Raw genomic sequence first — 23,303 nt, forward strand, 5'->3', positions numbered from 1 at the left:
GCTCTGTAGGACTGAATGACTGATCCACCCACGTTCCGACGAGTCAGGCGCGAGTAAATTCCCCTCAAGAGAAAGGCGTGAGTGTGAACGGGGGAAGAGCCGAATAGGGTTCGGATTGCCCGTACACGTACAGCACCCCAACAGTCCGGGCCCTGACAGGAGCACGTCAGCAACGCGTCGCATGTGACGGTACCTCCCCCGACTTGATTGCTAGCCTTCCACGGGCTTCATTACACGCCTCTCATGGAGCCTGCTCGTACGCTGTGCCTCGCCATCTTAACGGCGCTGCTGCCAAACGGTAGAGTACCAGGGACAAATGGACACGCCGGCATTCTGGCGCTAATCATGATTAACCTAACCTTAACCACTGGGGCAGGGACGGCGTCAGCCCCCAGACCAAACCGCCGCACATCATCGGATCCTTCTCTTCCTTTGGATCATGCATGTACTGCTGCGTGGTCGCGATGCGCCATGTGGCATGCCACTCGAGCAGTAGCTTTCAGGGGGGAACAAGAGGTCACATGACCCCCAGTCCCGCTCCCAGAAAAGCGACTTGAGCCCCCCAGCAACATGCCAAGATCGCCACTGCAGCTTGGTGCTCGGCGATCGGAAAATCACCGCGCTCCCGTCTCTGGCACAGGGAGCCACCAGTCACCCCAGACCGCCACTGGCGGCAGTGGATGAGCTTGAGCAGAGTAGCAGACGAGTAGGGGGACAGCCGGTCTGGAGGGGTTCCGAAATGTCAAAGGCTACCCCCGTGCTCCTACGTTCTTGATGAAGATGGAATCATGTGGCAGCCTAGCAGGGACAGCTACCCTTTTCCCTTTGTCAACAAAGCGGGCCGCCACTTCAATGGGGCTCTCGCTCCTTCCTGCTAGAAAGGGGCGGCGATTAAATGCGCTTTGTCCTGTGGAGCCAGTGGATTTTGTAGCGCCTGAAAGGCGCCCGACTTTGTTGCATCCGGCTCTCAAACACCCCCCCAAATTCAGAAAAGAAAAACAGGACAGTTTATATTCACCAAAAAAGAAATTGAAACATACTACCACGCTGAGGAACAGGCGCGTGACGGTGCCACGACAATCTGCTCTGCAGGTCTTGAAAATTGAATTGGTGGGGACGCATTTCTGTCATTTTCATGGCACAGTTCTCGTGCCGATCATTTTCACCAAAGATGCATAGATGATGAACACACAATTATCACCGACATGTAGGGCTCGGTCCGGGGTCCAAAATCAGGCCCGGCCCAGTACGAGCCCTCAAAAGCCTCGCCCACACGGCGGCCCCGCCACGCCTGTCTTCACGCCAAGTCACCAGCAGCAGGCCACAGCAGCACCCGCCAACCGCCCCCGCTGCCGAACCCGCCCCGCCCCGCCCCGCCCTCTCCAGTCTCCACTCTCCAGCCTGATTCCACCGCGGCACACGCCACCAACACCACACCGCACCCAACAAACTCCAACCCACTCTTCCCACGCAAGCGTTACCTCGTCTCTCTCTCTCTCTCTCTCGCCGCCGCCTCTGCTCGTGTTGGATTGGCGGGGCGAGGATCCATGCGGCATTGGGATCGATCCCTCCCGTCCCGTCGGTAAGCAACCGACCCTAACTTGACTGGGATGGAACTTGGGAGCTCCCCACGAGTGCTCTTCGCGATTTTCCTCGGAGTGAATTTGGTCTGGGGGGATGTTTCGACTGCATTGAGCAATCGCGCCCGGGTTTTCCTGTCCCGCCGTCGTTCAGCGGCGGATTTTTTCGCCGCGTCGTGGAGGGAGCATCGGCGTGGTACTTCCATCCGTTTCTGCCTGATGCTTGTTCCTTGTTGGGTTCGAGTAGGTTCGTAGCCGTCTTCTTCTTCTTCTTCAGTGACTTCAATTTCACGCCGTGGGACTTGGGATCCGAGGTCGGGGGTGCAGTTAATTTTCTGAGATAAGATCGGGGGTTCATGCCCCACGCTGGGTCCGTCCGCTAGCGTTTTGCCGTTTTCTGGGGCCAGGGGCGCTGCATTTCTCGGGAGATTCCACGGCGCCCCGGAATTCTGGTCTGCTCTGCTGTTTCCTGAGGTGTAAATAGTGGGTATCTGATTGCCAATTTGCCATGCAATTATCCATGGGGGTTTGTCCAACACTCCAACTCCAACTCTGCGTTTCTTCATTAGGATTTATCCAACTTTTTCCTTGTTTTTTTTCGGGGTACGGTTGATTGGGATATAAGGAGGATGGAACTGATCTCTCTCCTGTCTGCTGCGTTGTGGCCTTGTCGGCCATTACTGTTGTTGACAGACAGTAGGACTGGGTGTTACTGTTATTGGCGTCTTGCTGTGATGTTGATATGTGTTAGGTCCCTAGGAGATTATGATGTTTGTAATCTTACTGGTCACTTTGCTTTTGTGGGAATAACTGTTAGCTTTTTTTTTATTGCTTTTGTGGGAATTTGCCTCCTTAGTCCTTATTAGTCACTTGATTGATATATCTGTTCCACAGTTATGTGCCAGAAACTCTGAACCTTCCTGGCTTCCTTGCTGTTGCTATTCATGGAGCTGTATTTGTTTGATCTGAGACGCCACTCTAACTTGAGCAATTAGGAATAGAAATCGCTAAATCTGCCACATACATAGACTTTTATTTGTTTGCTGACTTGCTCATGACTTTCTTGCTTAGTATCTAAATACTGAATATGTACTGAGACTTCTTATTGACATTGCTAGGTCCTGCAGTCTAACTGAGTGAATGCTGGCCCGAGGAAAGATCCCAGGAGATAGAGCTGTTTTGTCTAAATTAAGTTAAATTATCTGCACATCAAAGATGGCCGCGATCATGTTATGTACTTGCAGCGGGGACCAGTCCAAGTTTGAAGATCTTCCTCGATCGCCAGAATCTCTTGCGACACGTGATTTCTCAGCAAATGGCTCTTCTTCAAAGATGGCAAGTCGTGAAACAACTCCTGATGATAGCCAAGTAAATGAAGTAGAATCAGACCTAAGAGAGACCCTTTCACTAAATTATGAGGTTTGCCTGAACTCCTCCGCTCTTTAAAGAAGATAAGCTCAAGCTGTCTTGCAAAGATTTGCTTACTGTCAGATTTATTTGCTAATGTAACAGGAGGCTCGGGCATTGTTAGGTAGACTGGAACATCAGAAGGGGAACTTCGACGCAGCATTGCAAGTTCTTCAGGGAATTGATATAAGAAGCTTGAGACCACGAATGACCATTGCTATTGCTGAAAGTATCAAGCCTACAGCGCCACCACGCTCTTCAAGAAGGAAATCCTCACAAGTGAATGGAATGTCAATGCATATGTCCATGCACTCTGTAAGCTTGCTTCTAGAGGCCATATTGCTTAAAGCAAAATCTTTGGACGCCCTTGGTAGAGTAACAGGTATTAACTGCATTTCTGTTCAGTATGCTTTCTTTTATTGTCCTTGAGCATTTTCATCTGAAATCTGTACATAGCTCCAGAAGCATTGCAAGTTTGCTGCTGTCCTATGTATGTGCGGCCTAGTTATTTTGTTTTATATAATTATTGTAAACTGAAAGGTGTGTATTTCACAAACTGAAATTGAATCTGTTATGCTTTGTATTGGTAACTTCTGCATCTGAAAGAACTTTGTTGCATACATCTGAATTTCACCTCATGCTACCTTATCATGGCAGATGCTGCAGAAGAATGCAGAACGATCGTAGACATTATAGAGTCTGCATGGCCATATGGTGTTCCGGATGGTACGGCTGAAGAGTGTAAGCTAATAGACATATTCCATTTGGCTCTAGAATATCTTCCTAAATTGTGGATGAGGAGTGGTTGTTTTGACGAAGCCATCATCGCATATCGGAAAGCTCTTGGAAAACCATGGAATCTAGATTCTCAAAGGTCTGCTAACTTGCAAAAAGATTTGGCAGTGACTCTGCTGTATTGTGGTGTTGAAGTGAAGTTCCCTCAAGAATTTGCTCAGAACAGGAATCTGGTGAGCCCTGGGAACAATATAGAGGAAGCAATTTTGTTGTTACTCATACTGACAAGAAAGCTATCCCTCCAACAAATAAAATGGGATCCTGAACTTGTGAACCATCTGATGTATGCACTGTCATTATCTGGGCACTATGAAGTTTTGGCCAGCCATCTAGAAATGCTGTTGCCTGGAACCTACACCAGATCAGAGAGATGGTATATCCTTGCACTTTGCTATAGTGCATCTGGCATGGATGATAGTGCATTAAACATCATAAGGAATGGTGTTTGTGTACTGGAGAGAAAGGGAAAGCCTCATATTCCATCTCTTCTTTTAGGAGCAAAACTCTGTTGTAAGAACCCAAAGCATGCTTCTGAAGGGATAAAATTTGCAAATAAAGTCAAGAAGTCTTTCAGAAGTTGTGATATGCATTTCATCAGCATTGTAAACCATTTTCTTGGCGTTTGTTATGGACCTTTTTCTAGGTCCTCCACCTCAGACTTGGACAGATTGAGATTACAAGATGATGCGCTAAGGCTGCTGCAGGATGCTGCTGCAATGGCAAAGTATAATCCTGAGATATTGTATAGTCTTGCTTGGGAAAATGCAATGCAACGGAAACTCAATGCAGCTGTTGAAAGTGCAACAGAGTGTCTTGAGATGGTGATGGGAGGTTCCGTTAGTGCCTGGAAATTATTGATTCTTATATTATCCGCACAGCAAAATCTACAAGAAGCTGAAGCAGTAGCAGATTTTGCAATGGATGAAGCTGAGAAAGATGATCAGTTGGACATTTTGAGGCTGAAAGCGCAAATTCAAGCTTCCCGTGGGCAGTTCAAGTCTGCAGTGGAATCTTTTCGGGTTTTGCTTTCGACTATCCAAGCAAAGAAGGAAGTCTGGACGTCGATCAGTTGTAATGAGGTATGGCCCCCTTCTTTTTTAGTGAACTTTAACAAAAATATCGTGTTTTCTCTTTGCTCATTATCCACTTGATCTTGATAGGTTAAATCCCTACAGAAGTTGGAGATGGACGCATGGTTAGATTTGGCGTCGATATACACAAAGCTCGAGGCATGGCATGACTCGAACATCTGTCTTGACAAAGCCATATCCATTGATTTCTTTTATCCCAAGTGTTGGCACATCAGAGGTAACTATTTCTGAAAGTGTTGTTTTTGGAAGAATCAGCAGGAGCACTGCAATCAGATCCCCTGATCATGTCCTTATGTGCTCCCAAACCTCCAGAGTGAAGGGAAAGTGGAGGCAAAAATGTTCAGCTGTTTCCGGCAACTGGTCACATAGTACGCAGATCTTTGACCACGTTCCTCCTGGATGGATTGTTTAGCCCACGTGCATCCAGTTTAGCAAAAGGCATTGTTGGTTCCATTCAAACTAAAACAACTCTGAAACTCTAACAACTTGCAAACTAAAACTGACAGCTTCATATTACTAGTAGCAGATGCAGTGGTTATCACAGCTGTACAGACACCACAACACATGTCGATGTGGAAAATGATAGAAGACATACACATGATGGGGCACACAAGTGGGCACATGCACACACAGACACGGCCACAGCCGTCATCTTAGCCTCTGCATTGATAGCAATAGTGCTGAGACTATCAGCGCCTCCTTGTGCCTGATTTTCAAACATGTCCCTTAACTCAAGGGCAACTTCCTCCTTTAGTAGCTGAACGAATTGGGGTCTCAACTATGCATGAGCCTCTGAGTCCATTATCTTCATGATCAATGCTGTAGCATGTTCTCCATTGAGAGATCAGTATGCAGCCTGTTTACCAGCAGTTCGCTCTTCCTTTTGATTCTTGCTTCTTTGTTTGGGACTGGGTATTCGCTTTCTTGATTGCTTTGTTGCAACTTATGCATTTAGTTGAGAGAAGTGATCTGCTCACTCTCTTCAGAAATGTGGGTTGTGGTGATTCCACTGAAAAGTTGACTCTGCTACTGTCTGTACATAATTAGCTTTTGAGCAATCCTGGTTCACAAATGCTACAATTAAATTATTATGCTCATTGCTTTGTCAAAATTAAGAAAACTAAAAAAAATCTTGTAACTTCAACCAATTTCTTCTTTAAGTTTCTGTGTGCTCTGGGTATTAAGAAAGTTGGGTAGTCCCTGAAACTTAATAATATTGTGCTTCTGTATTAATATTAAGGCACCTCATATTAAATTAAATGTGTATCTAGAACTGTTATCTTTTAACTATTACAGTTCGTTTGACAGATGGGTGTATGAAAGTGCTCATGTGATCCTTTGCAGGTCTTCTATTGGAGGCTCAATCCTTGCACCAGGAAGCCCTGATGGTGTTCTCATTTGCTCTCTCCATCGACCCAGATTACGTCCCCGGCATGGTTTGTATGGCAGAAATTCTTCGAAATATTGGAGGGATTTCGTTATCCAGTGCAAGAACTTTCTTGCGCAATGCCCTCCGTTTGGACCCTACAAACCACCGAGCTTGGTTGAGTCTTGGGCTTGTCCTGAAGGCTGAAGGATCGCTGCTGGAGGCTGCAGACTGCTTCCAAGCAGCATATGAGCTCAGAGAGTTGTCACCCATTCAGGACTTCTCCAAGCAACTCCCCATCATGCTGCATTAGGAACCTGTAGCACAGGTTCACAGTTTTCGTATAGAAATGGCCTCGGTTATTAACTTATCTCTTGCAATGGTCGCATATGATTTTATGGTGTAAATTAATTCACTTCTGTTCGTGAACAATTTTTGCCCTCTGTTATGTGCTTCCCCAGCGACATCAGGCTCCCTCATTGATTTTTAACTAACAATTTTTGCTGTTCACGAAATTGAAACAGATTAATTGAATTTGACCTCTAATCCAAATTCATGGATAATCCATTTGTAATTATATTGTTTTGTTATCACATGAATTGTAACTTGGAAAACAAATCTGTGACCAAATGCAATTCATTCTGGGGTATGCTTTGTTATGGGTTCTCCAGGAATGACTTCTCGGAAGGATTCCAGACCGGAACTGTTAGCTTTGTTATGGGTTCTCCCTGGCCAAACCGAACGAGCCCTTACTGATCAGATCGCATGGAAATATGGAATGGAATCCGGCACACTGCCACGCCCGTAGACGAGCATCGTCTCTTGTATCCATGCCTGCTCGAAATCACATTCGAGCAATCGTCGAGCCGACTGTCTATCATCGATAGAAAAGTAAACATATGCCCAGTAACAGCAAACAGTCAATAGGCATATCGAGCATCTCAGCCCTCAACAGCACAATCCATTTCCCAAACATGATTAACGCATTCACCACACAGAACATAGCAAGGACAGAAATCACCAAACCAAACTAAATACCACATGGATGTCACCAGAACTTGCGATCCAAAACTAGCGATCCAACAAACGAATGACATGTTTTCAGACAATAACTACCAGATCGCCAAAATAAAGCCACCCTAGTTCTCAGACAGAAAGGTAACAGTACATATATCCTTAAAATATATTAAGTAGCAAAATAGTGATCATAAACTATCCTACTCAGCTGCAGCAGCCTCCTGGCCAACCACGGCCTCATCACCCTCAGCAGGCCTCTCAAGCTTCACACCAACGTCCTCCTTTGTGTAATCCCCATGGACCTGAGAGGCAAAATTGAGCGTTAGAATGGCACGCCAACAGGCCAACGATAGCCTGAACAAAAAACAAGATATCTTTGCCTGAAACAATTACCTCCATCAGTTTCCCAAGGTCGAACTTGGGGGCCTTGAGAATCTTGACCTTCCGGATGAAGACATTTTGCAACGGGAAGATGCTTGAGGTAGCTTTTTCAATCTCCTTGCCAATGACCTCAGGAATAAACTTGGACACCAACTCCTTCAGGTCACAGGTAGAGGCCTGGTTGGCCATGATCTCAACCATCTTACGGCGTATCTGCAAACAGTATTAATTTTGCACAACTATTATTTAGATAAACAGGCAAACATAGGCATGTTCAATGTATGACACGAATGTTGCTAGCTTTAGAAATTTTCTACACAAAACTACAGAAATGTTACCTGACGGATCTGTGAGGTCTGTGCATAGCAAGTGCGCTTCACTTGGTTGGGTCTCCTCTTTGTAAACCCGATGCAGAAGAGCCGCAACATGTAGCTATCAGTGGTCTTAACATCAACATGGGCCTCAATCAAGGTCTGCCACTTCCTGACCAGCGACCGCAGCTTGTCGGTCGTAAAATCCATACCCTAAGAAATATGAACAGGTTAGCAACATAAAACAAAAAAAAATGAAAAGGGGGCATAACTGTTCTGAAGATCATTACCCAGAAGTTGGTAAGGACATTACGACCCTGGATATCTTCAGCACGGAGCCTGATCTTCCTGTAGGCTTGGTCTTCATCACTCTGAAGATCAGCTAGGGAGACCTCGAAGACACGGTGCTTCAGACCCTCAGAAGCAATCTAAAAACACAGAAAGCATGCATCAATAAGCATGTAATGTCATCAAGTAGTGTGCCTACATGCTTAATAAAGAATGCATAAGCAACAAATTTAGAAGACAGAGAATGTCATAACAGAAAATGCCGCGAGCTTCAATGATAGCCCACATCCAGATATTGTGAACAGCAAAAGCGTTATAAACGTAAGTTGCGGTTCAGGTCCCAAAATCACAATTGCAATTCACAATGAGCATTACTAGAATATTGATGGAGGATATATTAGCAAAAAACACATAACCAGCATAATAACCCCCAGAGCCTCAGACAAGGCATGCAGAGTAATATTAACCAATAAAAATTGTAACAGATGGGAAATCAGACACCAAGGAAAGGCAGAATACTACAATTCCATTTTGACACCCCGATAGCTTCAGCAATCAAGAAACAGATGCAACACATGAACTACAATCCTCTACGAAATATCAATTATCAGTACAGTATAAGACGAATTGCACCTTAAAAAATATTGCACAGAAATGTAGCTCCTCACAACTTCCGTCACCTTAGGGGTTCTTTAAGTAGAATTTTAAGTAGAAATATGTAGATCGGTCTCGCATACAAATTGTATAAAGCGCATGCACGACATCCAAGCTACTAAATGAATTATCTAACAAGCTAACACTACTGCAGTCTACATTGACATAGGAACAACAGATACGCCACAGCCTAACCCCAGAAACCGTAGAAACAGTACATATCGAAACGATCTAGAGGAGCAAGAAAATCACGAACCTTAGTACCCTGTGTCCTGGACACGAGCGTCTTTCCAATGTTGCGCACGGAGAAGACGGAGGGCGCCTTGATATCATACCAATCCTTCTTCGCGAAGGGGTCGACGCTGCAAGACAGGAAAAAACGACAATCACCACCGCATCAACACTGGGCTAAACGAACGACGAAATGAGCCAGCGACGTATCTAATGCGAAGAATGGAACGGGGCGGGGCAGCAAACTTACATCTTCTTCTTACCACCCTTCTTCCCTTTGCTGATCCGCTTGTTCTTTCCCACCGCCATCTTGCCGCCGCCGCCGCCGCCGCGCTGGGGCCTGACCGCCTGAGGGCTCGGGTCGGGAGTGGTGGAGTGGCTGGCTCGCTGGCGGCGCTGGGGCTTGGGATGTCTAGGGTTTTCCCTCGCCGGGGCAGAGCGGTCTGTATTTATATAGCTGAGGCTCTGTAACACGGTGTGTCCAGGTGGGCTGACTCTGGCCCGAGAGCCCACACAACTCCGGCCTGTTAGCGTCCAACAAATAGATGGATGATGAGTCCTACAACTATCTCGCTCGATTCCCTCAAAAAAAAAAAACTATCTCGCTCGAATTTGGAGCGCCGTGATTTCACGGGATAAAAAGTGTATTTTTCCATGTTCTGAAACGATCGCGCTGCCACGGTTCTGTTGGCCGCCCTGCGGTCGTTGTATTTTTTTAAAAAATAAAGTACGTGTTCAAACGTGTTGTCGAAAAAAAAAACTAGCTAAGCATTTCACTGGAGTTAAGCACTTCCAGCCCAGCCACATTTGGCCTCCAAAAAAACTGCCTGCTAATTAATCTTGGAAAGCAGCTCGTGGACTGGAGTGATCCCAAGAAAAATGATCAATGATCTCTGCAGATTTGAGCGTAGGACGGAACAGAGTAACAGACCATTGCGCGTCACAGCCATGGGCCCTCATGGAGTATTTGCCAATATGCTAAAATTTGTAAGGAGATGTGTATTATAGAAATGCTATTATTTAGCCCTGCCCTTGTATGATTCCTAGCTCCATTCCTATACACGAGCATCACCGCTGCAGTGTTGCGCGAAACTTTATTTACATGAAAATCTAAAAAAATCTACAATGCTTCTGGTCATCGTTCCCCGCTTGAGGCCACCAAGAGCTCCCAGGACCAGGATGGATCATTGTTGCACAAACTGCCAGCTTCGTGTGCCCGGTGCACCTCGACGGCGTGGAAGTGCAAACGGAAGCTGCGGAGTTCAGGGATCGAGCGAACAGCTAGCTGCTCGAGGCGATGGTCCTCCTTCAGTCTGACGATCTGACCCCCTCGCTTACGGGCACCCAAGACGGCACTAGCTTGAGTGAGATCAGAAGCACGCGTCCATGAGGCAGCAGCAACAGATTGCTGCAAAACCTGCGCAGCTGGCAGCACAAAAGAACAGAAAAACGCAGCTGTTAGGCCACACCAATACTAAATCAACCATTAAAAACGTCAGTATCATGGTGGCATGCCCCCTGTTGCATGCGGTTCACAAATAACCATCACGAACTTTAAATTTTGGTTCTAGATCTGTAAGAGTGTCTGGCATGGAAAACTTGCTTGGCTGATCAGGGCATGTTGATAGGGACAGAAATCTGGTAGGCTTTTATTCAGAAAAGAAATCTGGCAGTGGTAGGCACTAGGCATTGAGATCTTCCTTTCGTGTCATTGTCAACGGCTCAGCTGCACGATCACCATGAGTATTCTTCCAAATTTTATGTTTGGGCACGTACCATCCTTCCACGAACGAAGGGCCGTTGCTCCTGTAGGGAGGCGGCGGAGGCGGCGGCGCTTGCGCGTACGGCGGCGGGTACATCGGCGGCGGCTGCTGCCCGTACGGTTGCTGGTACATCGGCGGCGGCGTTCCGTACGGCGGCGGGTACATCGGCGGGGGCGGCTGCCCGTATCCGTAGGGCTGCTGGTACATGGGCTGCCCCGGAGGCGTCCCGTGCTGCTGCTGGTGGTGCTCGTCGCACCCGCGCTCCCCGTACTTGGGCTGCGGCGGAGGAGTCCCGTGCGGCAGCGGCGGCGGCTGGTTCTGGTGGTGCTCGTCGTACCCGCGCTCCCCGTACATCGGCTGCGGCGGGGGCATCCCGTACGGCAGCAGCGGCGGCTGGTGCTGGTGGTGCTCGTCGTTCCCGCGCTCCCCGTACATCGGCTGCGGCGGAGGCGTCCCGTGCGGCGGCGGCTGCTGCTGGCGCTGGTGGTGCTCGTCCGTCCCGCGCTCCCCGTACGCGTCGATCGGGTACCCTGGCAGGTCACAAGACACGGCAACATTCCCCAGCCAACACGGCGATCAGCACGACACGGAGCCACCGATCACGATAACGATTATCTGACAAGGATCTGGAATGCGGTGAGAGGAATGAATCGGCGAGTCACCTGGGGGCGGGGACGGCGGCGTGGGGCCGCCGCCATGGCCGCCGTGGGGATTGTAGTAGCTCATCTCCCTGTCCTAGAACAACGGCACGATTGGGACTATCGAAGATGGGATGCAATGACGACGTGGTGTTCGTGTTTGATCTCGAGAGGAACAAAGAGGAAAACAGGAGAAGGTGCCGAGGGATTCACAGGAGAAGATCATGCTAATTTGGTCGAGGCCATTTTTCTCTCTCTCTCTAAAGCTATAGCTATTCTTGGCATCAGTCGAGCAAGAAGGCAGGCATGTCGCCAGCTCGCTGCTGTAGGATTCGTAACAGAGCAAATTCCCAGAAGCAAACTTTTCGCCACTCGCCACAAAGGAACTAGCTGCACGGAAAATTACTATTTTGTACGTTATTAAATAGTTCAATGTTTTTATTTTGCAACATTTTGGTTTTTATTTCATCTTGGTTCATATGTATTTTAATTAATTTGTTTCATCCGTGGAAAATTCAGTGCCTTTAGATAGGCCTAATTGCTTTTCTTTTTGAAATAAAATAGGCCTAATTGTTTATAAGCCAGATTGGGCCGGTATCAATAATCAACAAATGGCCTTTGGCCCACTAAAGATTACGGAAACCACTAGCAGCCCACCAACAGAAATGGTTGGAAGCAGAGCCACGGCGGCCTTCTCCTCCTTCCCCATCTTCTTTTTTTTAGAGAAAAGGGGTGTCCCCGCTTTATTTCAACGAAACAAAGCATAGTTCAGCATCCACCAGCAAGGTTCAGGACGACGTATTCGAAGCGCGCCCGCTAAGAGTCGTAGAGAGCCCAAAACCAGAGCCAAAGCGAGAGATAACATGACTGGTCATTACATCCAAAGACGGAAACAAGTCTGTAGATGAAGCAGGAAAATCTGCAGGAGCTTCAGCGACCATCAGCCGAGCACTTATGTAAGGCGTTCTCCAAGCAATGCTCCCGAACTTGACGAAGTCTCCTGTCAGGTACCACAATTAGGGACACCCTAATTAGGGTACTAAGATCGCTTTAAAAAACACAAACACCTGTTAAAGCAACTGGGCCCACGAAGGCCCACGGCTTGCTTCCCGTCCGGAAGAAAGGAAATGACTCAAAGAAGCCCAGCGTGCGGCCCATTCAAAGCGAGTAAATCACTTTTGTTATAGTTTATTTTTCATGCCAGATAGGTTTTCAAAACAAGCTAGTAGCCACTTAAAGTGACATGTTTGTTCTAGGTTATTTTGCAGGAAGAGTATTGTGTCATCAGTATATTGTAGACTCACAACACCACCTTCAAAAACATTTGTGAGTAAGCCTCTAATGATCCCCTGGTTAGCAGCTTTATTAAGCATTTTGATAAACACATCCACTACTAAGTTAAAAAGGAGGGGGGACAGGGGGTCACCCTGTCTTAGTCCTTTACCAATATTGAAATAAGGGACATTTTCATAATTCAGTCTAACACAAACTGAACCACCATGGGTCAGCTTCATGACCCAGGAAATCCATTTCTCACTGAAACCCCTGGTTTTGAGGACTTCCAAGAGGAAAGCCCAATTAACCCTATCACAGGCTTTTTCATAATCTAATTTCAGGATAATTCCTGACTCTTTCTTTCTAGCAATTTCATGAGCTGCCACTACACTTTCAAGGATGTACCTACCTTTTATGAAGGCAGTTTGGTTTGAAGAAAGCAACCTATCAATAATTCTAATCAGCCTGTTGTTAAGAGCTTTACTAAAAATTTTAAAACTGCAATTAATCAAAGCTATGGGTCTGAATTTTTTCATTTTGGTAGCATTGTTCTCTTTAGGTATAACTGTAAGCATAACGTAATTGAGTCTAGAAATATCTAGTTCATTATTCTCAAAGGCTCGCACAAGGGCCATAAAGTCCACTTTAATTAGCTCCCAAAACTTCTGGTAGAACAGAAAAGGGAAGCCATCCGGTCCTGGGGCTCCATCAGCATAGGACCCAAAGATGGCTGTCTTAATATCCTCTTCAGAGAGGGGGGATACCAGGATCTCATTTTCCTCATCAGTAACCTTGTCAAATTCCTCCCAAAAAGATGTATCAAGTTGGATATCCAATTTATCTTCATACCCAAAGAGGGATTTATAGAAGTTAGTAGCTATCATAATCATATCTGTATTCTCTGAAACCTCACCATCAGGACCTGAAGGGTTTCAATTTTCTTTTTCCTTTTTCTTTGGTTAGCCAAAGCTTGTAAATAAGAGGTGTTTCTATCCCCTTCTTTAATATTCTTATCTCTAGATCTCTGTTTAGCTTTAATTTCATCTATTTTCCAAATGTGCTCCAGCTCCTTTCTGACTTCATTCATCCTTTGGGTCTCTCTTTCAGTCAGCCTGTTTTCTTCAGAGAAAACATCTAACAGGTTAAACTCTTCTTGGAGGGCTTGTTTTTTTCTTTTTAAGTCAGCATTAATATTTAAGGACCACCCTTTCAATTTTCTTCTAAGGGCTCTTAATTTGAATTGCCATATATCAATAGCCTTTGTATGTTGGCAGGGGGACTCCCAAACCTCTTTAACAATATTGTAGAAGCCATCTTGCTCCATCCACCATTTTTCAAATCGAAAAAATAGGGGTTTTTTTTCTTGGCTAGTGCCAAAGTTTATAACCAAAGGAACATGGTCATTTCCTACTCTAGAGATTCCAGTCACATTAGCCATAGGATAGAAAGCTTCAAAATCAGTGGAGACAAGGATTCTATCCAAGACAGCCATAATTGGATGCTCTTGGTTGTTTGTCCATGTGAAAGCTTGATTTGGGTTTTTAATCTCAATTAAACCCCAATGATCAATCCACTCATTAAAAGAGTCAGCCCAGTGGTAATTAATATTACCATTGTTCTTTTCAGCTGAGTTTCTAATCAGGTTAAAATCTCCTCCAATTATAGTGGGGCCCTCCCACTCACTCATAACCGCCTGAAGTTCATTTAGGAACTCCTGCTTGTGTTCATCATAAGCTGAGCCATAAACCGTGATTAATTTCCAAGTGAAACCATCACTGATATTAGAAACGAGAGCAGAAACACAGAACTGTTTAATATCCCAACTGATGATATTAAACTTAGAGGTTCTAAGGCCAACTAGGACACCTCCAGCAGTGCCACTAGCAGGAAGGAAGTTCCATTCAAAAAGACCACCAAAGCAATTGAAAAAGGATTGATGAAAAGAATCTTTTTTGTTTCCTGAATACCAACAAAGTCTAAGGAGTTGTTTGAGATAAAATCTTTCAAGCACTCTAATTTGCCTGTTTTATTCAGACCTCTAATGTTCCAAAATGCTCCTATCATTATTGACATGTTTTTGTTTATTGACATCAATGCCTTTTTGAAGGACTTGAGACCATGTCTCATTGTTAGTAGCAGTCTGAGGATTAATATCCTTTACTGCATGAGCAGAGTTGTGAGTGTTGGCCTGAGTTAAAGAGGCATCAACCTCCAGGTTGCTTGGTAATAGCAGTTCTGGAAACTCATCACAAAATTGCTTACTCTTACTGTTTTCATTATTTTTCATGCTATCAATATTAAATTGAATAGCAGTGGTATTATTACCTAAAGAGACACCAATATTCTTAGCAATCTGAGAGAGATACTGAGGGTCTAGAGCAGCAAAAGAGTTACCTGTCAAGGTAGCTGTAGTCTCCATATTCTTGAAGCTTTGTCTTTCAATGGCTTTTTGCATTATGGATCTGTTGTCTCTAGAATTCCTCATGGGCCTTTCCTTTTGAAGAACAGGGCCCATTACTGTTTCTTTGGTTTAGCTTGTTGATCTTGTTCCAGCTTCATAACTTCAGTTGTGTCAACACAATTCTCTAACTCAGCAGTTAGATTCCTTTTGGTATTAGTCAAGAAGGACATGTCTAGGTTACTTTTTTCTGTCATTTCCTCCTCATCAGATTCACTGAGGTAATCCATTTCCATTTCTTTCAGAAATCTGTTACATTCACCTTCCTTAGCCAGTTCTCTAAATTGGGCCCATTTTGAATGACTTTCACTGTTAGAAACTTGGTCTGAATTAAAAAGGTCAGTAATTTGGACATTACTTTCCAGGCTAGTGCCATTCTGTTTGTGGTGAGTGCTAGCTTCCATCTTGTAAAGCATCTGTTGAGCAACATCTTGGTGGTTGGCTAAGCTTTTCTGAACAGACCCAGCAAAGGTGTGATCTATATAGATATTTCCAGCTTCTTTCTTTGTCAATTCCTCTCTCACTTGAGCAGCTTGGATTTTATCTTGGTGGCTGTCCAGACAAGGAATGTATCTGAATTTCTGGGTATTACTTTTTTGTTGCTCTCCATTTCTTGAGTGGGTTGAACTCATTGGGTTGGTTTGAGGTGTTCCCTCTGTTTCCATCTGGTTTTCTTTCTCAGGTTCTGGGTCTAAATCATCTGCTTCATCATCATCATTTGTCTCATCATCATCAGGTTTGGCAGGCTTATTATCCCCATTCCCCATCTTCATTTGTTGTTCACCTTCTACTAACATAGAGATGACAAACAATTTCCTCTTCATTTCAAAAAGCCTCTCAGCAGGAATTTTCGATGGATCTCTACAGGCTAACTTGACTCGCACCACTTCATAGAAAGATTTGAAGATTGTAGGCCAATCAACATCAAGCATCAGACCAAAACCTGAGGTAATCTGAGAAAAAACTTTCCAATCGCACCATCTTGGAGGTATGCCCCTGATTTGGACCCAAACTTCTTGCAGTTCTTCCAGAGGCTCAGTTTCCCCAATCCATTCAAGTACCTCAACCATCACTCCATCTTTTCTCAGCCCAAAAGAGGGATAGTTCTTTATATCTGAAATTTTCTTATGTGGAGGGAATCTGACCAAAAAATTCCCGGGCTCAAGCTCCCTGATTTGCCATGGCCAATCTTTGTAGTAAATATCAGCAAGTTCTTTCTCCAATTTCACTAGAGAGATCTGACCAGAAAGTACCCTCACAACACCACAATTGGTTAAGTTCAACCACTGGCTAGGGCCCTTATCAGCTACTTCCACATGGTAGAAACCTAAACCTTGGCTAGCACTACCATAGACGACTGCAGTGGGGTAAAATTGATTCCAGCGAGGACAGACATCCATGTGGTGCCCCGGAACAGCACAAATGAAGCAGACTTTGGGTTTTCCACAAATACCAACGAAATGTCCAGGTTCTCCACAGTTGAAGCAGATCAAGGAACGATATCTAGCATCAATAGTAGGAGGGGCATCACCAGACATACCTTCCCTCTGAGGCTTCTGAGGTTTTCGTTGCTGTTGAAGTGGTGGACGACCTGGTGGTGCACCCTGCTGCTGGCGGCCCCCAATCTGAACTCCATGTTGAGATTTCCCACCTTGAATCGGCTGCGGAGGTTGATTGGGCGGGGCGGTGGATGGTGTTGTTGCTGCTGTCGAATTGGAGGAGGTTCGTGGCGTAGGGGCCGCGACTGCTGGGGGCGGGGCTGAGGACGAACCTCTGGCTGCCAGACCCAGCGCCCTCTCTCATCCTCCATCCTCTTCCGCTTCACCACCTCCGCGTAGGTCTCACGTTGATGATTTCTCCCCCAAATATCCCGTGAGAAGCTGATGTGGGTCGGTCTCCCCTCAATTCAATCAGATTTCTTCACAGGGTGGCATTCCTCGATAGTGATCCGTCCTTCCCTGACGAGATCCTTCCTGACCCAAGCAAGGAAGCCAACCGAACCAGGAACCCTAGGTTGGTGGCGGCTGGGGAGGGAGTGGACTGCCCAGAGTTGGCCGAAGAAGGACTCAATTTCTTCATCCGGATGTAGCTTCCGATCCTCCTCGGCCATTGGATCCGCACCTCCCCCGCCGGATCGGGCGCCAAGTGTGCTCTGCCATGTGGGATCCCCGGAGGAAGACGACACCTCACTGATGGGTGGGGGCCTTGCGCGCGTCGGCGCCGGCGCACGATGCGTCGCCATCCCCTCACCGCCGCGTGACTTCACAAGGAGATCTAACTGATGAAAGAAGAAAATAGGAATCCCCATCTTCTTCTTCGCCCCCGTTCGGTCGTCGTGGACAGAAGTCAGAAGGAAGCAACCGACCAAATCCAATCCCAATCCCAGAAGAGGGGATGGTGGGCAAGGGCGAGGCCCCGGCTCCGCGTGAGCCGGAGGAGGAGGAGGACACCGGAGGCGTCGTCAAGCTCATCAGCGCCGAGGGTTTCGAGTTCGTCGTCGATAAGAAGGCAGCCATGGTCTCCAACACCCTGCGCAACATGCTCACATCGCCAGGTACCTTTAGGTGCTTCAGCTTTCCATTCGTTTCGATTCGGTTCCTCCCGCATCACGTCATGGCTACCCCTCGTCCACCTCTAACTTTCCTCCACCCCCTTGATGCCATGATTCAGGCGGCTTCTCGGAGACGCGCCAGGGCGAGGTCCGCTTCCCGGAGATCTCTACCCACATCCTCGAGAAGATCTGCCAGTACTTCTACTGGTCGCTCCACTACTCCAGGTCAATTGCTGCTTGGTAGCTTTGCAGGAACCCAGATTCACTTGCTTGCGCTCGATTGCTTGCAACGTCACCACCTGTCATGATTTATTGATGGCCTACTGCTGCTGCGCGTTGGCCATTACTCCATAGTCCATACCATTAATGGTGATTAATCACTTAGCTAACCATTTACCAATCCCATCGTGCTATGTGTCTATGTATCCCTTTCGCCCATTTTTGTCCAACCCCACGTTTTTTTAGGCTGGTGATAACATCATTCGTTCAAATCGGTGTAGATATTCCAGTTGACAGTTTGCTTAACGAAAATCTCTAAATATCCTGAGCTATGGGTCGGTGTTGGTTACTTATTGTTTCTTCCATAGTTACTTTTACACTTAAAAGCAAGCAACTCGTTTCTAATCCCGTGAAAACCAGTAACTTCGGTGGACATCAGAATTTGAGTCTTGTGTCTTTCAGTTTATTGTTCACTAGTCCAAGACATTCAAAGCATGGGATTTTGGAAATGCTATCTTCTAGCTAGCACATAATCCAATGGCTAATGGTGTACGAGGTGCTTGGTGTCTACATCTAATGCATTACTAGCTTGCTCGGTACACATTATGCACAGCTATTGTATTTTTTCCCAGTTGTTTTTCTTCTTCTGCATTTTTGGGTTTCTGGTCATGCGAATTTGTCTTAATTTATTACTGGTTGTATCATTGACTTGGGATAGGCTTGTAAGTATTGGACATGAGCCTGAATGTATAGTTTATTGCTGGCAAGGTAATGTTTGAGCTGCGTATTACCTTTTGCGATGTAAGTTGTCCTAATTAGTTGGTTAGTTCGACTTGTCCATCCCTTTGCCTAGTAAAGAGTTAATTGAGTTAATTGTCCATCCCTGCGTATTACTGTTTGCTGCCTTATAAGCCTCGTCAGTCGGAACTTGCCATCATCAAGTTTAAAGGCTGCTAGTTGTGTGTGTTATCATCAAGGAGTTGTCTGGTCCAGTCTCGACATGCAGTGAATTTTGGTGCGGGAAAGTTGATTACATACATGCTCACCACATGTTTCTTCATTGAAGACATGGGATGGCTTAGTATAGATGGTGCGAGATTTATTTTTCTGTTGAAATTTGATAGGCATGAAGTTGTGGTACTGTTATCTGTTGGAGCACATAAATTGCATTCCATGTTGGGATTTTGGTGGTCTTTCCACCTGACAGAGCAGAGTTTAGTTTATGCCCCTCCCCTGTGCATTACTATTTGAATGAAGATCGATGATAGATGATAGTATGCTTTGCAACCGTTGGTGCATGCCCCATCAGTTGCTTGTACTGCAGGTTGAATGACTTGTAGTGGGAAGGAGACAGCGGAGTTCCCAATTGAGCCCAAGATAACCCTGGATCTGATGATGGCAGCAAACTACCTGGACACATGAGGTGGAGGAAGTTGAGGGAGAACTGTTGCACTGCAATGGATAAAATCATCCCAACCTCATCGTGTTTACATCCACTAGATGGGATTTTTTCTTCTTTTTCCATGGATCCGATACAATCTGATCTGACCCGGTACTGTGTAATGAAGACGTGTAAGCATGGAATGGGACATGTAAAATGTGTGCAAGTAGTTTTCTAATCCACCTGCAGTGTGTAACAGCCTGCGGCTGCTGATGCCTAAGACATACATCAAAGAGAAAAACAATCTTGTAGCACCTTGTTTTGCTGTGTGACTAATTGAATCCTCCCTTCCCTGTAACTGTAGTTTCTATCTGGATCTGGACTTGCATTTCGATTCAGTTGTCGTGGCAGAGATCACGAATGCCTGGGAAGCTGTATACTCGCGGGGAGAGAAAAATAATCGACCGCTAGAAGCATGGCGACCACGAGCGAATCTGGAAATGCATAGTAATAATCTAACAAGGATTTGAAATGCGTTGGGAGGAATCCGCGAGACACGTTGGGACGGGGGATGGAATGGTAGTAGCTCATCTTCATGGCCTGCGTTTTCTCTCATCCCTCTTTTTAAATTTCCGTATTTCATATTGCAACTTGTGTGTTTTTACTTTCTTAGTGTAGTATATTGCTAAGATTGGCTATAGGTTGCAAAATTCTTTTGGGATGAGAGTTTCACACTAAAGTGAACCGTAGTTGTACATCTAGATAGCTTATTTTAGTTTAAATTTTGTGCAAACTAATTGGTGCCATATATTAAGGTTTTAATAGTGCTTAATTCAGCACCTCCCCCTCTTACGCTAGAGCACCCGACACAATTGCAATGGGAAACAGACGACGATTATCCTAATTTGGTGATGCCATTTTTGCTTCATACACTTTGAAGCTATGACCACGCAGCCAGGCAAGGCAAGAAAGCAGGCGATTCGCAGCTCGCTGCCGTAGGATCCGTAACCGAGGAGCCTACACAGAGCAGTGCCCGGAAAGAGAAGAACGAACGAAGGGTTCCCATCCCATTCCAGTTCCAGCCGCATCGACCGGCCCAATACGGACTCCGGACACGCGATCCGTCAAGTTGCCGCGCGAATCTTTTGATCCGGAATCCCGTCATCTCGTGCGATCGCGTCGCGTGAATGCGCGCCAGGAATTTCGCCGGCCGGCAGCGCATCTAACCGGCGGAGGACCGGCGACGCCGCAGGCACCTATCCTGTCGCCGGAAAGGAGCGAGGCGCACGCGCGCCAGGCAGGCTCTAGCCCTGGAGTCCGTCCAGGTCGCCGCTGGCTGCAAGGCTGCCTGCAACTGCAAAGCTGCAACCCCGTCTCCCGCACGCATCAATCTGTCCACGGGCGTCTGGTCGGAGAAGCGGCCGGAGCGATCCCATCACCGCCGTGCAGGCCGTGGCCCGTGGGCATCTGCAGCTGGCTCGTTGCTGCGCAGGTGTTGAGCGCCCGCTCGTGTCTCGCGTTGGGGCTCTTTGTCTAAATCTTTTTTTTTTTTGAAAGATGTCTGAATCCATTCCATGACACAATTTGCCACATCTAAAGTCAGTAAAATTTTACCGATTTAGATATGCGTTTAGCTTTAGCCGCAGTTGTGGTAAGATTCCACTCCAGTAAATTTTTTTTTGAGCATAACAGTGTGGTGAGACTTCTTAGTCTTGCCAAAACGTGGCAAAAAAAAATGAATGGCCTAACCTTGGTCAAGTTTAACAAGGTTTTGTGGCCAGTGGAGACCACCTTAGTATATGAATCAAAAGAACAGCAGTCGCGTTGCAGCAGCGACCCATGCTTATCGGTCCGGGTAAATAAATCGTCGAGCAACTCCAGATGCCAACCGCCCAACGCACGGCTTCATGCCAAGATAAATAGCAGCGCGTTGAGCACCGGCCAGTTCGACGCCGGACGGCCCAACCGACAGGGACGAGCCCGCGGCGTCCGGAACGCCAAACCGGAAGCCCCCATCGATTGGGCACGCACGTTACCATCGCGCGTGGCTGCGTCTATCATGGCATGCGGTTCGAAGCGACCGCTGCTGCACGTGCTTCGTTAACGGCGAATGCCGGCATCAAATCCAAGCCCATAATAACGTCGCCGGCTGTCCACGTTGACGCTGCTGATGATGGAAGCTCGCGACGTGGACTAAGGATTTTATGCGATACTTTCTGTATACCGATCCGCCACCGTACAACTTACAAGCACCATCAAATCAAGCCCTTAATACTCTGCTGCTACTGGCCAACTGCTACTGCTAGACTACACGTTTGGAGCTGGTGGTATACACACACACGGGGGGGGGGGGGGGGGGGGGGGGGGGCACTATAGCAATTCCTCGCTTATTTTACAATACGCTGTCAGCCTCGCAGGTGGCGTGGCATCGACCAGCACCGAGCACGGCAGCTCACCGACCGGCCGGCCGGGCAGGCGTGGCGCGGCGAGGTTTGGTCACCCTTCGGCGATGCTCTGCAGCGCGGGCCTCCACTGCCGGGCGGCGCGCCGGCCGAGCAGCAGCGCCGCCTCCAGCTCGGCGTCGAGGTCGGCCGCCGCGTCGCCGTGGTCGGGGGTGATGGGGCCGGAGGACGGCTGGCCTGGCTCCGGCTCCTCCGTCTGGCGCATGACCTGGAGTGATGGGAACAGGGGACGGGAGTGAATGCGCGGCATAATTGCACGAGCGGCTTGTCAAACGCGGCGACGTGATCGTGCGATGGAGACTGCGGAGGGCCGCGGCGTGGCGTACCTTGGCGAGTGACCGGTCGGATTCCTTGCGCTCGCCGCCGCCGCCGCGGCTGTCGCAGCTGGCACGGCGGCGGCGGTGCTTGGTGGCCGCCGGCTTCACCTTCTCCTCCTCGTCGTCCTTTGCCCTGATCGTGACGCGGCTCAGCTTGACGTGCCGCTTCGACGCGAACTCCCTCAGCACCTCTGCTCACACGCACCCCAAGTTCATCCATCCGTTCATTCGTCAGTTGGTCCGGCAGGCAACAAACAAAAAAGCGACGTGAGAAAAGCAAGCCAGAAGCGGTGAAAAACTGGTCAGAAACGACGGTGAAATCGTCACGGTCGTCGAGCGAGTCCAATTACGGGCGCTAGAAAAGTTCGGAAAGGCGCCCGCCAACCTACAAGGCGCGCCTCCGTCATCCCAGTCAACCATGGCATTCAAGCCGAGAGAGCAGGCAAAATCCCATCTCCTCTCCGTACTCACGCGAGGATCTCATGCGCACCAACCGGCCGGCCGGCCTAACACGGCCAGCCGACGCCGCAAGATGTTCGGAGCAATGCAGGACGGCGTGCGCGCGTGGAGTAACTAGCTAGTCAGGGAGAGTACCTTCGAAGCTGACGAGGCGGTAGACGCGGCCGAGCAGGAGGGTGTCGTCGGGGCGGAGCAGCTTGAGGTGCTTCACGGTGACCGCGGGCGCGCCCCCCGCCGCGGCCGCCGCCGGCTGCGTGGTGGTGATGACGGCGGCGACGTAGTGGCCCGGGTTGGCCGCCATGACGGCTCCGGCCGAGAGCGCCCAGTAGGCGCGCTCCGTGCGGCCGCCGCCCGGGTGCTGGATCAGCACCGCCGCCGCCTCCGCCGCCTGGCAGTTGCCCATCGGTGCGAGCCTGCCCGCCGCCGCCACGCGCGCGCGTTTCTCGCGTGTTTTCTCCGCGGCAGGCCGGGGAGGACAACCGGACAGAGGAGAGGAGGAGGCGGGGCGGGCGAGTGAACCGCGGGCGGTAGCGGCGCCGAACGTTTTATAGGGTGGTTGGCGCGCCGCGCGGGCTCAGCTCGACCTCAGCTCCAGGGTGTGTGCGGATGTGCCGAACTGCCGAGAGCCGACGATGCAACGTGCACGGTAGCTGTCCGGC

At 48.0% G+C, this 23,303-nt stretch overlaps 4 protein-coding genes across 9 annotated transcripts; 2 read left to right on the forward strand and 2 right to left on the reverse strand.

Moving 5' to 3' along the window:
- Positions 1–1,371: 1,371 nt before the first annotated feature.
- Positions 1,372–6,820, forward strand: LOC120690502 (protein NPGR1-like). Of its 4 annotated transcripts, XM_039973171.1 has the most exons (7): positions 1,379–1,533; positions 1,568–1,582; positions 2,699–2,999; positions 3,093–3,369; positions 3,645–4,861; positions 4,943–5,090; positions 6,218–6,820. In XM_039973171.1, the coding sequence occupies exons 3-7, from the start codon at positions 2,796–2,798 to the stop codon at positions 6,550–6,552; spliced, it is 2,181 nt and encodes a 726-aa protein (XP_039829105.1). In that variant the 5' UTR covers positions 1,379–1,533; positions 1,568–1,582; positions 2,699–2,795; the 3' UTR covers positions 6,553–6,820. The 4 variants fall into 4 exon arrangements, with proteins under 4 accessions (XP_039829104.1, XP_039829105.1, XP_039829107.1 ...); XM_039973170.1 differs by having other exon boundaries at positions 1,372–1,582; XM_039973173.1 differs by lacking the exons at positions 1,379–1,533; positions 1,568–1,582 and adding an exon at positions 1,655–1,776.
- Positions 6,821–7,241: 421 nt separating this feature from the next.
- LOC120691649 (40S ribosomal protein S3a-like) lies at positions 7,242–9,556 on the reverse strand. Its single transcript, XM_039974792.1, has 6 exons — positions 9,372–9,556; positions 9,147–9,252; positions 8,239–8,376; positions 7,976–8,161; positions 7,650–7,850; positions 7,242–7,558 (listed from the first exon to the last, which is right to left on the reverse strand). Exons 1-6 carry the CDS (start codon positions 9,428–9,430, stop codon positions 7,457–7,459), a joined length of 792 nt encoding a protein of 263 aa, XP_039830726.1. The 5' UTR covers positions 9,431–9,556; the 3' UTR covers positions 7,242–7,456.
- Positions 9,557–17,537: 7,981 nt separating this feature from the next.
- LOC120690673 (elongin-C-like) lies at positions 17,538–19,764 on the forward strand. 3 transcript variants are annotated; one of them, XM_039973417.1, is made up of 3 exons: positions 17,538–17,809; positions 17,926–18,031; positions 19,350–19,764. In XM_039973417.1, the coding sequence occupies exons 1-3, from the start codon at positions 17,650–17,652 to the stop codon at positions 19,363–19,365; spliced, it is 282 nt and encodes a 93-aa protein (XP_039829351.1). In that variant the 5' UTR covers positions 17,538–17,649; the 3' UTR covers positions 19,366–19,764. The 3 variants fall into 3 exon arrangements, with proteins under 3 accessions (XP_039829351.1, XP_039829350.1, XP_039829349.1); XM_039973416.1 differs by having other exon boundaries at positions 17,540–17,809; positions 19,335–19,764; XM_039973415.1 differs by having other exon boundaries at positions 17,540–17,809; positions 19,366–19,764.
- A 1,833-nt stretch (positions 19,765–21,597) lies between these two features.
- On the reverse strand, positions 21,598–23,303 carry LOC120687291. The gene is made up of 3 exons (XM_039969276.1): positions 22,780–23,303; positions 22,195–22,376; positions 21,598–22,076 (listed from the first exon to the last, which is right to left on the reverse strand). Exons 1-3 carry the CDS (start codon positions 23,045–23,047, stop codon positions 21,903–21,905), a joined length of 624 nt encoding a protein of 207 aa, XP_039825210.1. The 5' UTR covers positions 23,048–23,303; the 3' UTR covers positions 21,598–21,902.

The sequence above is a fragment of the Panicum virgatum genome, chromosome 9N (assembly GCF_016808335.1).
Source record: "Panicum virgatum strain AP13 chromosome 9N, P.virgatum_v5, whole genome shotgun sequence".
Classification (NCBI taxonomy): Eukaryota; Viridiplantae; Streptophyta; class Magnoliopsida; order Poales; family Poaceae; genus Panicum; species Panicum virgatum.

Coding starts and splice junctions, on each gene's coding strand:
- LOC120690502 (XM_039973170.1), top strand. CDS start 2,796: ATGGCCGCGATCATGTTATGTACTTGCAGCGGGGACCAGTCCAAGTTT. Junction 4,862..4,942: donor CGTCGATCAGTTGTAATGAG/GTATGGCCCCCT, acceptor TGATCTTGATAG/GTTAAATCCCTACAGAAGTT. Junction 5,091..6,217: donor CAAGTGTTGGCACATCAGAG/GTAACTATTTCT, acceptor GATCCTTTGCAG/GTCTTCTATTGGAGGCTCAA.
- LOC120690673 (XM_039973415.1), top strand. CDS start 17,650: ATGGTGGGCAAGGGCGAGGCCCCGGCTCCGCGTGAGCCGGAGGAGGAG. Junction 17,810..17,925: donor CAACATGCTCACATCGCCAG/GTACCTTTAGGT, acceptor GCCATGATTCAG/GCGGCTTCTCGGAGACGCGC. Junction 18,032..19,365: donor TGGTCGCTCCACTACTCCAG/GTCAATTGCTGC, acceptor AATGACTTGTAG/TGGGAAGGAGACAGCGGAGT.
- LOC120691649 (XM_039974792.1), bottom strand. CDS start 9,430: ATGGCGGTGGGAAAGAACAAGCGGATCAGCAAAGGGAAGAAGGGTGGT. Junction 9,253..9,371: donor AAGGGTGGTAAGAAGAAGAT/GTAAGTTTGCTG, acceptor CCTGTCTTGCAG/CGTCGACCCCTTCGCGAAGA. Junction 7,559..7,649: donor ACCTTGGGAAACTGATGGAG/GTAATTGTTTCA, acceptor TTTGCCTCTCAG/GTCCATGGGGATTACACAAA.
- LOC120687291 (XM_039969276.1), bottom strand. CDS start 23,047: ATGGGCAACTGCCAGGCGGCGGAGGCGGCGGCGGTGCTGATCCAGCAC. Junction 22,377..22,779: donor CCGCCTCGTCAGCTTCGAAG/GTACTCTCCCTG, acceptor GCGTGTGAGCAG/AGGTGCTGAGGGAGTTCGCG. Junction 22,077..22,194: donor CCGACCGGTCACTCGCCAAG/GTACGCCACGCC, acceptor CCATCACTCCAG/GTCATGCGCCAGACGGAGGA.